This window comes from Pelodiscus sinensis, chromosome 2 (genome assembly GCF_049634645.1).
Source record: "Pelodiscus sinensis isolate JC-2024 chromosome 2, ASM4963464v1, whole genome shotgun sequence".
In the NCBI taxonomy this organism is placed as follows: domain Eukaryota; kingdom Metazoa; phylum Chordata; order Testudines; family Trionychidae; genus Pelodiscus; species Pelodiscus sinensis.
In genome coordinates this window covers 220,452,072-220,466,280 of record NC_134712.1, presented here as the reverse complement: position 1 = coordinate 220,466,280, position 14,209 = coordinate 220,452,072, and the positions used below count along the sequence as shown (strand labels likewise).

Genomic DNA, 14,209 nt, shown 5'->3' with positions numbered 1-14,209 from the left:
AAAGAGTCTGGGGCTCTGGCTGCTACTGCTGCTACTTTGGCAACAGTAGTGGCTGAAGCCACGGGCCCCTTTGTGTAAGCGGGGGAATGGTGCCGCTATTGTGGGGAACTTTCCTGGCTTCTATACTACCCCAGTGAAATGATCTGAGTCGTCACTTCCACTTCTTTTACCGAAAGGTCTCCCTGACCTCTCTTGTGTAGCAGAGTCCTCGAAATCCCAACAAGGCTGGGCCCAAGTTTCCTGGGGCTTAATTCCCGACCTTGTAGTTACTTAGGGCGGGGGCTAGGGTGTTCCCACTCCAGGGTGCTCTCTTCACAGTGGATGCTTTCTTGACCCAGTGATCATTATATACAGTTCAAAGCAAATACAATTTATTAAACAGCAACTGATTAAAAAGAAAAGAATAAGGAAAAAATGAGAAAGGTTAAAAGAGAACACATCGCCCTGCTCTGTAGCACAGGGACATCACAAACAGCAGTCTGCAGAGTGTAAGGACAGTTCACAGTCTGTTCCTTATAGGTCCCAGGGCTCTCTCTTAGGCCCTGGCTGTGCTGCAGGGGGAACTGCCGTTTGGACATGCTTGCTCTGGCAGTGACCACACGACTTCAGGCTCTAAGTGGCTGGGACCCTCTCCCAGTTGGAGTTACAATCCGTCTCCAAGTATGGCCTGCAGCACCTCTTGGCTAATGGTGTCTCCCTGCCCAGAGCCTCTTTTCCCCCCTTTGCTGGTCCCAGCTGCTCACCACACCCAGCTGCAGACTATGTCTCTTTGCCAGCCTCCAGCGCCTTGCGTTGCTCCTCTGACCCCTTTGACTCTGGTCACTGTAGGTCTGCCTCTCAGCGTAGCTTGCACTCCTTGGGCTGTGTGTGTCTGGCTCTGTCACTACAGGTCTGTCTCTCAGCGTAGCTTGCACTCTTTGGGCTGTGCGTGTCTGGCTCTGTCACTGCAGTCTGCCTCTTAGCACAGGGTCTGCGCTCTGTGGGCTGAATGGGCCTCAGGCTCTGTCACTGCAGGTCTGTTCCTCAGTACAGCCTAGACCCCTTGCTACTCTTCTTAGCTCTCTGCCCCTTTGACTCAGGCCCAGAAAATCCCAGCACACACGGAGGACAGGACCTGGTCTTCTAATTCCCTCACTGGCCTGTCCAACCTGTCCATCAGGCTGACCTGTAGTGTTGGCTTCTTCCAATTGTCCCTGGGGTCTGTCAGTCTCATGGACCCTTCACCTCTTGGTACTGGGATCTGGCCAATGAAAAAGTCCCACTGAGTTTTAGTAAGGGGCTAACAGTCCCCATTACATTTGAAGCACTGGGCCCCAGGGCAATTGACCCCTTTGTCCCCCTGCCAGCCGGCCTGTCCTTGAGGCAGGAACCATACTGGTTCATTACTAGGACTTCAAGGTACTACAGTATTACTACTACTAATAAAGCCTTCTTGTGAACTTTTAGGTTAACCAGCTGGTACCTTAACCAGGCCTTCCAAGATTATCAAATAACTCTGAGAGCTGGGATTTAAGAAAAGCAACAAGCACTGAGACTTGAGACCAAATCACTGTCACAGTAACACATGGCAAGAGACAATTCCTTCCCAGAGACCTTACAGCATAAATAGACAAAAAAGATAAAAGATGGGACACACAGGTCATTAGTAATAGAGATATAAAAGTGAGGTCTCCTAACTCCCAGTCTCATGTCTTATCCATTAGGCCATCATCCCCATTTCATTGGAAAAGAAAGCTTTTAACTTCCCTCCAAAATGCATTGTGCAGGCTTTGGAACTAATAGTATATACTGAATTACAGAAGACACAGAAACACACTTTTCCTAATATACTACTTGAGTCTAAACAGACTTCTTGATGCTATCAAAACACAAATAAATAATATGTTACCGTGGCAAAGTGTTAACATTTGTATGCATTTTAATGGCTTTACAAGTAATGCTAGGTAAAGAAAAAAAGTAGATAGAGGGCAACTGAAACACTGGCAAATTTGACACAAATTCACAAAATCTGTTGTAGTTAAAAATGTCTTTGAAAAAAATCAAAACATTTTTTACATTTATAAAAATAAAATCTTTGACTTTAATTCAAAATTACCTCTTATTTCAAAATTTACTTCAGTATATTACTAAATAAAGGTTTAAAACCTCAACAAGGAAACAAAATATTTGTCTCATTTGACCCCAAACAATTTTCTTCCTTGATCTTTGAGTTCACAAAATAATTTTTTTAAAATGTTGTGTCAATCCAAAATATTTTTTCCAACTTTCCAATTCCACTATCAAACAAAAAATCTGTAGTTTGCATAGTTCCACTTGAAAGCCTTATTCAACCTTGCTCCATTTCAGAGATGAATATTACATTGGGGTTTCAAGTGATGGGATTTTGCTATTTTTGTTGTATATTACATAATGCTGTGCAATTTTTATTTGCTAAAAATATACAGTGCGGAGTTGACCCAAAATGTTTTTTTAAAATTTTTTGGTGAATTCAAAACAAATGCTTTTCAACTTTTTGTTTAGAAATGCATTTTCTAGGTATAATCTAGTTATATATTTCTTTAAAAATGTGAGGGTAATGAAGAAAAACCTGACTTTCAAATATTTTTTGTTTGGCCACCAAATAAAAAATGTTATTCACTCAGCTCATAATATTTTATAACACACTTTAAACAAACTTGGAAAAAACTACAGAAGTGTGCAACAAAGCTGAAAGATTTTCAGAAACTAGAGCTATATGATGATCTATAAAAATCAGTCATGTTAATTAAAAGAAAAATAAAAGTATCAAAACATGATTGAGATGTGTATCAAAAGCATTTCAAAGTTATAGAGGAAGTTTGAATTTTTAGAGTGAGAAGTTCAAGATCAGGCAACCTATCTAGGGGTATGTCTACACTACAGCGCTAATTCAAACGAACTTAGTTCGAATTAGTTAATTCGAACTAAGCTAATTCGAACTAGCGCAGCTAGGCCTAAAAACTAGTTCGAATTAGCGTTTTGCTAATTCGAACTAGCGCGTCCACACTGATTGGACGCAGGGGCGCATTTAAGGGCACCTGAAACCGGTTCTGGCAGGGCATCAGGTCAGTAGTTGAGTTGTGTGGCTGCTGTCTGAGGCTATCTGAGGCTCGTGCTTAAAGGGACCCCCCCCCCCCCCGGACAGCTGGTTCTCAGCTTTTCCGCTTGCTTGCCAACCTCGCCGAGGGACAGCAAAGTGTTGGTCTCTATGCCCGTCTGTGTCGGTGCTTCCCTTCGGGGACACTGCCGCAGGTGGCAACATGGAGCCAGAGTTCGCCCTGCACCTTCTGGTGCACTTTCTGGACTTGCTGCTGCAAGCCTGCCAGCAATGGCTGGAGGCTGCTTGGCACCACCTGGTGCACATCAGCCCCCTGCCTCTCCGCCTGGCCGCCCTGGGGGCCATGGAGGAGCCGCGGCGGCGCCCGAATGCCGGCGTGCCCTGCCGCATCTGGCGTTGGACACCAGCAGCGACTGATGGGACCGCATCGTCCTGGAGCGCTGGGAAGACCGACAGTGGACCCAGAATTTCAGGAAGAGGAGGGACACCTTCCTGGAGCTCTGCGAGTGGCTCGCCCCTGCCCTGCACGCCTGAGGCCTGCCATCCCCCTCCAGAAGCGTGTGGCCATCGCCCTCTGGAAGCTCTCCACGCCGGACAGCTACCGATCCGTCGGGAACCAGTTCGGCATGGGGAGATCCACCGTCGGAGCAGTGCTCATGCAGGTATGGCACTCATCGGCCACTGGACTGGGGGAAAGGGGGTTGCAAGGAGGGGATGGGCCGCCCCAGGGAAAAAGGGGTGGGGGAGGGAGGAGGCGAAAGTGCCCCGAACCGTTCTCTCCCGGCCATACTACACGCCGCCCGGGGGGGTTGCTTCCAGGAGTGGGGCACGGGGCACTGCCAGGGCACGAACACTCCCAGCCACCTGGGCGCCCCACTGATTCACGCTTTGCTGTCTCTCCCCGCAGGTGGTCAGGGCCATCAACCGGGTGCTGCTCCGCAGGGTGGTCTGCCTCGCCGACCTGGATGCCATCATCCGGGGCTTCGGTGCCCTGGGCTTCCCCAACTGTGGGGGGGGGGCCATCGATGGGACGCACATCCCCATCTGTGCCCCAGAACACCAGGCCTCCTGGTACGTCAACCAAAAGGGGTACTTCTCCGTGATCCTGCAGGCCGTGTGTGACCACCGGGGACAGTACACGGACATTAATGTGGGCTGATCTGGCAAGGCACACGACGCACGGGTGTACAGCAACTCCGTGTGCCAGAGGCTGCATGCCGGGACCACCTTCCCTGACCGCCACATCAGGGTCGGGGACGTGGACATGCCCGTCTGCCTGGTGGGGGATGCCGCCTACTCTCTACAGCCATGGCTGATGAAGCCCTACACAGGGCACCTCAATCCCTCCCGCCAGGCCTTCAATGCCAGGCTCACCAGGGCCCACATCGTGGTGGAGGGGGCCTTCGGGCAACTGAAAGCCCGCTTTCGATGCCTCCTCACCCGCCTGGACCTCGCCGAGCACAATATACCTCCTGTAGTGGCAGCATGTTCTGTGCTGCACAATTTGTGTGAGAGAAAGGGAGAGGCTTTCCTGCCACTACGCTCAGCCCCGCACCACCGCTGTCCGGGAAGTCCACCAGGAGGCCGTCCGGATCCGGGAAGCCCTGTGGGAGAGCTTCCAGGTGGTGGAGGAGGAGGACTGAACTCTCCCTGCATGCCCCACTGGGGCCTTCTTCCACCCTCCCCCTCTTCCCCTATCCCCTTCCTAACCACCCTTCCTAATGTCAAATAAAGACACCTGTTTTGGCAAACAACATCTCTTTTTATGTAACATAAGTGGGGTGGGGGGACGGAGGAGTGAGGGTGGGAGAGGGGAGGGGGTAACCTAGGACGAGGGAGCTGGAAGGGGGTGGAAGGGAGGAAGGGAAAGGAAAGCTCAGGGGTGGGGGTCCGGCTGCCTCTCCTGTCTTGCGACACTGCGGGTGAGGGAGCATCGGGGAGGAATGGATGTAGAGGTTGGGGCAGGAGGGACGGGGGCTGCGGAGGAAGCAGGAGCAGGGGGAGCAGGGGGAGGAGCAGGAGGAAGCGGGAACCGGTCGAGGAGGCTCTGGAGGTGGCCTCTGAGGGCACGGCCCTGCTTCTCCAGCACCTCCAAGCTCCGCTGGCGCAGCCGAAAGTCCTCCTGGACCCAGTGGTCCTGGGTGCGGAGCTGGTGATCCAGGAAGCGGAGGTGCCGCCACTGGTACTCCTCCTGGTTCCTGGCTCTCCTGCTGGCCCGGGCGTGGGCGGCTGCTGCAGGTGGGGTGGTTCGCCCTGCAGGCCCAGGTGCTGCGGCTGTGGTGAAACAAGAGCAGCGGTCAATTCTCCCTGGGGCCCAGGTGGGTGAAACCCAGCCCCCCTCTGCAAGGCCAGGGCCCCTGCATGACACCCAGCTGCTGCTCCATGGTGGGCAAGGCCCAGGTGCACGGTCCCTGGGCTCCCTCTCCCCCAGCCCCCCGTACACCTAAGGGGAGCATGATGGTACTCACATGTGGAGGCCTCCCCGGCCTCAGACGACTCAGTGGGGTGCCTCGGGGGTCCTGGGCAGGCTGCTGCCAGGCTCCTGGCTCTTGGCGTCCTCCTCCTCTGTGTCAGGGAGTGGTCCCTCTGCCCCGGGGTCAATCACCACCCGGGGGGCAGGAACAGCATGAGCCCCCAGGATGCGGTCCAGAGTCAGAAAGTGGGGGCAGGCTTCCGGGTCAGCCCCTGGCAGGCAGGCCCGGGAGTAGGACTGCCGCAGGTCCTTTATCTTGCAGCGGACCTGCTCCCTGCTGCGGTGGTGGCCTCTGGCGGCCCGGCTACACAGCCCTTAGTTCGAACTTGTAAGTTCGAACTAGACGTTAGTCCTCGTGGAATGAGGTTTACCTAGTTCGAACTAAGCGCTCCACTAGTTCGAATTAAGTTCAAACTAGCAGAGCGCTAGTGTAGCGCTTATCAAAGTTAATTCGAACTAACGTCCGTTAGTTCGAATTAACTTTGTAGTGTAGACATATCCTAGGAGAGGAAGTAGGGAGAAGCATTCATGATTTTAGAAGAAATTTCATTTCAGAGAGAAGTTAATCTTAGTAACAGTGACAGGCACTTCTATGGAAAAATGTATCTATGTTACAAAAGTTATGCAGGTAGTGAACTAAGATGTACTGCACATTTTCGTTCATGAATGTTGCCACTGTATAACAATGAAATATATAATGAATTTGACTATTTTATAGTGCTTTAACCCAAAAACCTCAAAGCACTAAACAAACATTAATGCATTTGTTCTCACAATACACTTATAAGATATTCTTGTTTCAGTTTTGCAGAGAGGGAAACTAAGGTACAAAGTTATCAGCATGCCAGAGATTATTCGGGGATTCTATGGCAGAGTTAGAACCAGAACTCAGATTCCCAGCAAAAGTCTTGCTCTGTGTTTTAACCATACGGCTATCCTTTCCACTTCTCATTTTTATCATTGAAATGTCAGTCTGTGTCATATTCAAAATTTATAAAGTTTTATATACAAAATACTTGAACATAATGTGAAGATTATTAGGGATAAAATGTAGTTGGTTACAGGGGAAAAAAAATCTTTCAAATAAGTAGTTTGATGAAATTAAAAAAAATGTTTAATAAAATGGGATTAACCAAAAAAATGTTCCTTTACTCTCACTGAGTACTGGATCATGCACCACCAAAGTAAAAGGGCGTTTTACCATTGATTTCATGATCAAGCCTTTATTCTACAGACCTCAGTACATGGTCCTTGCTCATTTGTGTAGTGCCAGTAAATTCAATGGGATTACTCAGAAGGTTAATGTTATATATTTTCAGGATCAGCCCCTTAGACAGCAGTATCTCTTGCCAAATCCACCATTTACATATTTGACCACAATTGAGAGAAAGCATAATGCCAGGTACTTTAAAATGATTATGTTTTAATCTAAGCCCTTTAAAGATCAAGAGTCTGAATAAAATGAAGGTGGGATGACTGTAAAGAGCTATTACTCAATTTAGTACTGTGAGGCACTTCAATACTATTCAGCATTTAGAAGTGCTCTGGAATGGTGATACTCTGGTACAGTTTTCTCAATAATATCTACAAAGGAACACAATGAGAAATTCTCTTCCTCTTCAGTAGAAATACATCACCCTGTGCAATGGTAGCACCCCAAGAACTGAATTTAGCATGTTTTTGTTTGCTTGTAGTTAGCTAATAACAGATACTAGTTTTATTAATATTAAAACTGAATAGTTTTTATAATGTACTAAAGCTCCTTGTCTCATTAAGAGTTTTGACTGAGATTCTGTTCAAACAGGGAGGTGTCTGGTAGGCACCACAGGAAATTTAATATTGCAGTCTGATGCAAGTGGCTTAGGCCAGAACCAAAAGCTAAGATCCAGACCCAGAATCTTGCTTCAAAACATGTTTTGTCGTTTCAATTCAGTTCTGCTTTATGGGTAGAGCTTAAACACCAAATTCCGTCCCTCCAAAATGCAGGATTATTCATATCCTGAATTCAGACCTGGTAGTAAAATTCAGGCCCAGTTCTATTTATGAGCTTCATCAAAACACTGCACAGAACAAACCAGGATTGCACTTCTCCACTTACTAGCACTGACCCTGCAATTAACAGGGAACAAATTGACCTGTTCAGCACAACACTGTAATCATTTATGACATCTCTCAGCAAGGACATGTTAACTGTGTCAAATTCAAATAGTATACACAATATTCTAGCCCTTGTGGTCTGGACACTACAATGAATAAAACATCATATACAGAGATGTGATTATGATCATGGCAAATCTAAAAGGAAGTGACTTCCTTGCACACTGAGTGCCTCCAGATCAAACTATAGCAAGGTGCTTAAGGCTGTATGTCCACCACTAGCAATCATATCACACCACCAGTCTGTTCTATACTCATGAGATAGCTGCTTATGTGGAGACATTCCCTGGTACACACACTTCAGAATTTATTGATCTTCCATTTTATTCTTTTCATACCAAGAAAGCCAGGAGAAACTGAACCAGTGCTGGAGGAGGAGGTTGCTAAAGTTTGACTTACACTATTCCCATTTCTAATCATGTTCTGCCTCTTGATATGTAACAGCTGACCGAGACAACATTAATCAAAACTGTCAATCTGGTGTACCTCAGCTTTCCTTGGCACTAACTCTCATTTCCACAACACAGAGGTATAGTACATTAGATCCATGGCTTTGTAGCAAGTTTGATGATATGATATTCCCATAAAAACCACTGAACAGCCTGGGAAAGGGCAGTTGCTTTATGAGTATCCACATTCTTACAGCATCCTCCAGGATTGTCTATGATGCTTATGAAATATTTGACAGCTGTCATCTGTTTGATAGCCCATCTGGACAGGTTAATCTCCGATCTTATTGTAATCAGGAGCTAGTGGCTGTTTGATGGGAATGGTCAGGGACTTTATTTTACCGACTAATAAGCAGGTCAATGAATGCCACTTCTTGCCTGATCAGATTGCCCATCAGCTGTAATGATTCAGCAAACTGAGACAATAAGACAATGTCACTGACACATTCAAGATTTTGAAACAGAGTCACCATCAGTTCAATGCCAACAGCGGCCTTCTCAAGCTTATCCATCAGCCACAACAATAGCGGCAGAAAACTGCATAGCTGAATTCCTGCGGATATGGAACGCCACTCTTTGCATTAGCCATTGACTCAAATGCAGCTTACCATCCCATTATAGAGCTCTTCTGCCAGTGACTCTGTCTTACCAGAGATGATGAGATGCCTCATCAGGTCCCACAAACTTGCTTTGAATTGAACTGAAAGTTGGATGAAAGTCTATAAAAAGAGAAGCTCGTGGTTTCTCAAAGTCAAACATCTCCTCAAAAAGCTATCTCAAGGTAAAGATCTTGTCAACAATGGAATGATCAGATCTAAAACTGCAGTGACTATCCTGGCATTTGCTCCAAAGTGCATAGTTGATTTGAGATGTTAACAAGGAATCAAATGCTCTTCAAAGAAACAAGAGAGTAATACTTCTAAGGATGCTACATTCACCTTTATTGCTCTTTTTAAACACAAGCGGAATAACCCCTTCCTCTGGTAATCAAGATCCAAGGTTCTAAAAAGTTCTTGGCTCTTGCTGCTCGCTTGCTGACCATTCTCCTTCTTCTCCATCACTTCTGGCGAGTGTCTTGGGAGGATTCCATGGTCTGGCTTGGGAAGCTGATTGGATCCCTCCCTAGGATCAAATGCAGCTGCTCGTAGAAGCATCAGGGTTTGCAGTGATGCTCCAGATTATCCATTTGCCTGCTTTGTCTTTTGGTAAGACTGCCTCAGCTCCTTTATTTTCACTAAGCACTGCTGGGTGTCCCTGAAGTGTCCTTTCTCCACCAGGCACTTGGCTAGCTTCGCATAGATATTGGCATTTCTTTTGCTGGTTCAGAGCTCAGAGAAAAAAATTTTCTCTCCCCATGCCTCAATGAGGTTCAAGAGCTCCTTCACACTTCATGCTGGTGCTCGTCTGGGAACTGGAGCTCATGGGACATTAACTCATGGAACTCATGGCCAGGAGTGCAGTTCGGGTGTGCTGCCTGCTCTGCAGTGTGCTCGCCTCACTGTCCACAAAGGAAATTAAATGCAAATTTTCTGAGGGCTTCTCCTAATCATCTGCAGAGCAGTACTCACAAGCCAGAGTGGTCACAGCAGGGCACAGTCGGATGCCTCTTTGGAGACCAAAGAGCAACAACTTTTGCAATGCTACATCTACACTATCATATAGTTCACCATGCAAGCTCGAATTTAGTGTGAGTCCTCATGAAAAGCAGGAGTACCAAAATCAACTTTAGCATCCCTTAAAGATGATGGAATGGGCTTGGTAGTAGGGACTCATTGTTTAGATAATTGACCTAATTCAGCTAAATTCAACCTAAGCGCTTTGACCAGGTTTTAGGACACGGTGGGCAACAATTTTATAAGGGGGCCACTTCACAAATTTTTGAAGTGGTCCCGGGCTGCCATGGAAAGGGCAGGGCCAGGAAACTTCCATGCTCCCCTGCCCACAGACCCTGATTGGCCTGGGGATGGGGGAGCACGTGAAGTCTTTGTCCCGCGCCCCCTCCCCAAGAAAACTGCCACCTGGCAGCGTTCCCTCTAGGCAACTATGCCCCTGGCAGAGGGAGGAAACTTCTCGCGCTCCCCAAGTATCCATGTCAATCAGGGACTGGGGGGAGGGAAGCGTGTGAAGTCTCACGCTCCCTGCCCCCGCCCTGCAAGGGGCATGTGGTGCTTGGTGAGGGAGGAGACTTTGCACGCTCCCCCATCCCTAGGTGCTGATTGGCCTGGGGTGAGGGAGTGGCAGGACATCCAGGGGCCAGATCAACGTGTTTGGGGGGCTGCATCTAGCCCGTTAAGGCTCTCTTGCCCTCTCTTGCCTTAGGAGGGAATGAGGCTGCACAGCCCACCTGAAGGAAGATTGAGTTCCTTGAGGCTGTGGCACTTCCTAGAGACTGTTTCAAAGCTGAGGTTGCAACACTGAGCCTATGGATCTGTAGCAGTACCCCCTTTGGAAAGATCAGCAAATGCACAGTAACTTGGCATAATTGTCATGGCTCATGGGCTTGTATAACAACAATGGTTAGTAACTAAGTTAACAGCAAGGCCTAATTTTTAAAAGATGGCATATGCAACAATGATTGTTTCTGAAAACTGAATAACTATCTGCACGCAGCCAGTTGTGGCTCTAAATGGATGTGCTGATGCATAAATATTAGATTTGTAAATTCAATTGTAGCATTTGTGTGTGAAAATTAGTCATGTGCAACGATGTGTGAAAAATCAGGCCTTGACTGCTATAGTAATAATTTTCTCAGCATAAAACATCATGTAGTGCTTTACATCACAGGCATTGGACAATGAAATACTCTCTTAAACAGCTCTGGTCTGCTGATAAGTCAAAGTGCAGCTTTTTTGTTTTAAGCTTTAACAGGGCAACTGCTGTTACAATACAAAAGGACATCAATACAGACTCAATGGGTACTGGAAGTATCCCAGAAAAACTCCGCTGCGTCCAGAGACCACGTTTGTTCTTCCACTCTTTTGGGGAGTCCTGCATACCTCGTTCTATGAGGAATAAGAGCTCCTCCGAAAGAAGAGGCTTTTCCACCATTTGGCCCTGTCTAGATGAGGTCAAATGGTGGAAAAGCCTCTTCCGGAAAAGCTATCGGAAATAGCGGAGCGCAATTTGCATAGCTTTTTTCTGACAAAGAGCTGTAGTCTAGACCTAGTCAAAGTGAAAGAACTGCATCTCCATACTTTTTATTCTTGATTACATAACAACTCTCATGAAGTAATGAATATCAGGCCATAAAACTTCCAGTGAGTACGTATAAATATCCTTACAGCATGAGTTACTAGTCAATATGTTTTTCACTTACAACATTTGGCTTCATCATATCCATTGGAGCAGTCAGGTGTGAAATCACAAAATTTGTCAGACAAAATACAGGCTCCATCTTCACATGGTAAAAAACCCAGTGGACAAGAAAGGGATGAAGATTCAGTGGTTGTAAGGTTTGCTTTCCCTTTAAAAAGAAAATTAAAAATTGACGAGATGTTCTTTTTAACATATACATTTTTAACAGTGCACACAGATTGAACCAGTTATATAAAATGACCTTTTCGCACCATCGTAAGTGAACTAGAAATCCAGTTAATGCTATTCTCCTTTGTAGATGACAGCAGCCTTCTACCTGTGCATTATTATTTTCACGACATTCATAAGTGCGTTGAGTGCTCATAGATTACACACTTGCCTAAAAGAGCTTAGAAGGTTTTTCAAAAGCACTGATGTGCAGAGAGCTAAACTCTAGGAGTTGGTCTATAGTACACACTTACTTTGGTTTAACTATGGGTATGTCTACACTACCCCGCTAGTTCGAACTAGCGGGGGTAATATAGTCATCCGCAATTGCAAATGAAGCCCGGGATTTGAATTTCCCGGGCTTCATTTGCATGAAGCCGGCCGGCGCCATTTTTAAATGCCGGTTACTTCGAACCCCGTGCCGCGCAGCTACACGCGGCACGGAGTAGCTAGTTCGGATTAGGCTTCCTAATCCAAACTAGCTGTACTCCTCATTCCACGAGGAGTACAGCTAGTTTGGATTAGGAAGCCTAATCCGAACTAGCTACTCCGTGCCGCGTGTAGCCGCGCGGCACGGGTTTCGAACTAGCCGGCATTTAAAAATGGCGCCGGCCGGCTTCATGCAAATGAAGCCCGGGAAATTCAAATCCCGGACTTCATTTGCAATTGCGGATGACTACATTACCCCCGCTAGTGTAGACATACCCAAAGTTACTCAGGGTGTGAAAAATTCACACCACTGAGTGATGCAGTTATACTGACCTTAACCCTCATGATGGTAGAGCTTCTCTCGCCAACATAGCTACCACTATTTGGGGAGATGGAGTTATTAAGCTGATGGGAAAACTCTCTCATCATCATCATCGAGCATCCTTAATAGACGTGCTATAACAGCAAAGTGTAATTGGTGCACATGGGCCAATGTAAATTTGTGGTATAGACCTGCCCTAAGTTGTCCAAGATAACAAAAATGCAACTCAGCCTGTCACATAAACTTGCTCATAAAAATAAGCAAGATAAAGATGGGAAGATTAAATCAGTCCAACCATAAGTCTACTGATTCAATACAAGGAGCAGGTTAAGACTATGATTGGTAAATAAAAGAAAACGGATAAGAAATAAATGAACCAAAATTAGCCTGGCAAAATTAGGCCTAATTCATGGATAAAATAATCAGGGGGATGGGCTATGTTGCACATTTCCCCCTTGGGGGGGAAGTGTTAAAAAAAGATGTGGGGATAAGAGAAACTTGGTGCTAGGTTAGAAGATCAATGGATTGAACTTCAGTGTCATTGTTGCCTCCCCCTCAACCTCCTGGAACCCCACAAACCAACATGGCACTGTTGGGCCTTCATGGCACTGTTGGGCCTCTGATCCTGACAGATGGCCTGACCAGACCAGGAAAGAGGTAGAGACCCAGATGACATCACCAATTCCAAGAGCTTCAACTAAACCCTAAACAGTAACTAGAATGAGAGACTTAGGCTCGTGCTATCACCTCTTCCTCTGTGTCATTTTCCTTCCTAACAACTTGTTTCCTCTCTTTCCTATTCCCCCTGCTGTTTAACAAGAGTCTAGCTTAGCCAGCCAATACAGTCTCTCTTGCAACAGTGTAGTGAGCCTATGACCAAAGGGGCAGCAAAAGCCACACCTTGAACAATTCAGTGCTGCTACAAAAACAAGGTGGCAAGTGAGAGTCAACACAAGATGTAAGGCCTCACAAGTCTAGGGCCTTGACCAGATTGTGCTTCCCTACCCACAACCTTCTGTGGACACAGAGCACGGAAAGCCCCACCCGAAGGCATCTGATAAGCAGCAGTTTCATGGCTCCTAATAGCTTCCCTTCTCCCTATAAACCAAGAAGGGAAATACAGGGAATATACAGAAAGTGTCCAGTGTGGATCTCCAGTAGCTGCCCTGATCATTTGCTACTCCTGGCTTTGACCTCAGCTTAATTTGGACTTTGCCTCCTGACTCAGACCCTGAATCCTGATTTGGATTCTGACCTGCGATATTCATGCTGGCATGAACCCTGATTATGTTTTACCCCATTCTGATCCTGATTGTCCTTGCAAGCTCCTGTCACAGGAGACAGAAGTTGAATTTTTTAATCTTTGCTGTGCCCTTGTGTGTGTGTTTATCTTGTTTTGTCCCCAAGGAAGTCATATTCTTACAATGAATACTTTATTTTATACTTTACATTTCAAATACTTTAACTGCTTTTTCTTTCTCTAGCTTTAATAAATGGTTCAATATTTTTAATGTGGATTGTTGCCATTACCATAAGCAGGCCAATCTTTCTGGGCATTGTTTAATTATTTAGTGTTGTACAGTGACTTAGACATATTAACATCTTTGACTATCTGGACCCTTATTTTCCATAAAAATTAACACAACAGCATCTAAGGGAGTTAAATGGTCAACTCCTATTGAAAGTCAGCAATTTATAGTGAATAAGCACAGGACATCTTTCTCATGAATACTTTAACAGCATATAGCTTTCACTCTGCCAATCAAGGGCAAAAATTGCAC

The 14,209-nt window shown here is 46.4% G+C and overlaps 1 protein-coding gene across 1 annotated transcript in view; it reads right to left on the bottom strand.

Annotated features, from left to right (window-relative positions):
- MALRD1 (MAM and LDL receptor class A domain containing 1) overlaps nucleotides 1-14,209 on the bottom strand; it is a 439,697-nt gene that overhangs the window by 350,585 nt on the left and 74,903 nt on the right. The window contains exon 14 of the mRNA XM_075922485.1: nucleotides 11,472-11,618. Within this exon, the coding sequence (XP_075778600.1) occupies nucleotides 11,472-11,618 (147 nt within the window). The remainder of the gene's footprint in view (nucleotides 1-11,471; nucleotides 11,619-14,209) is intronic.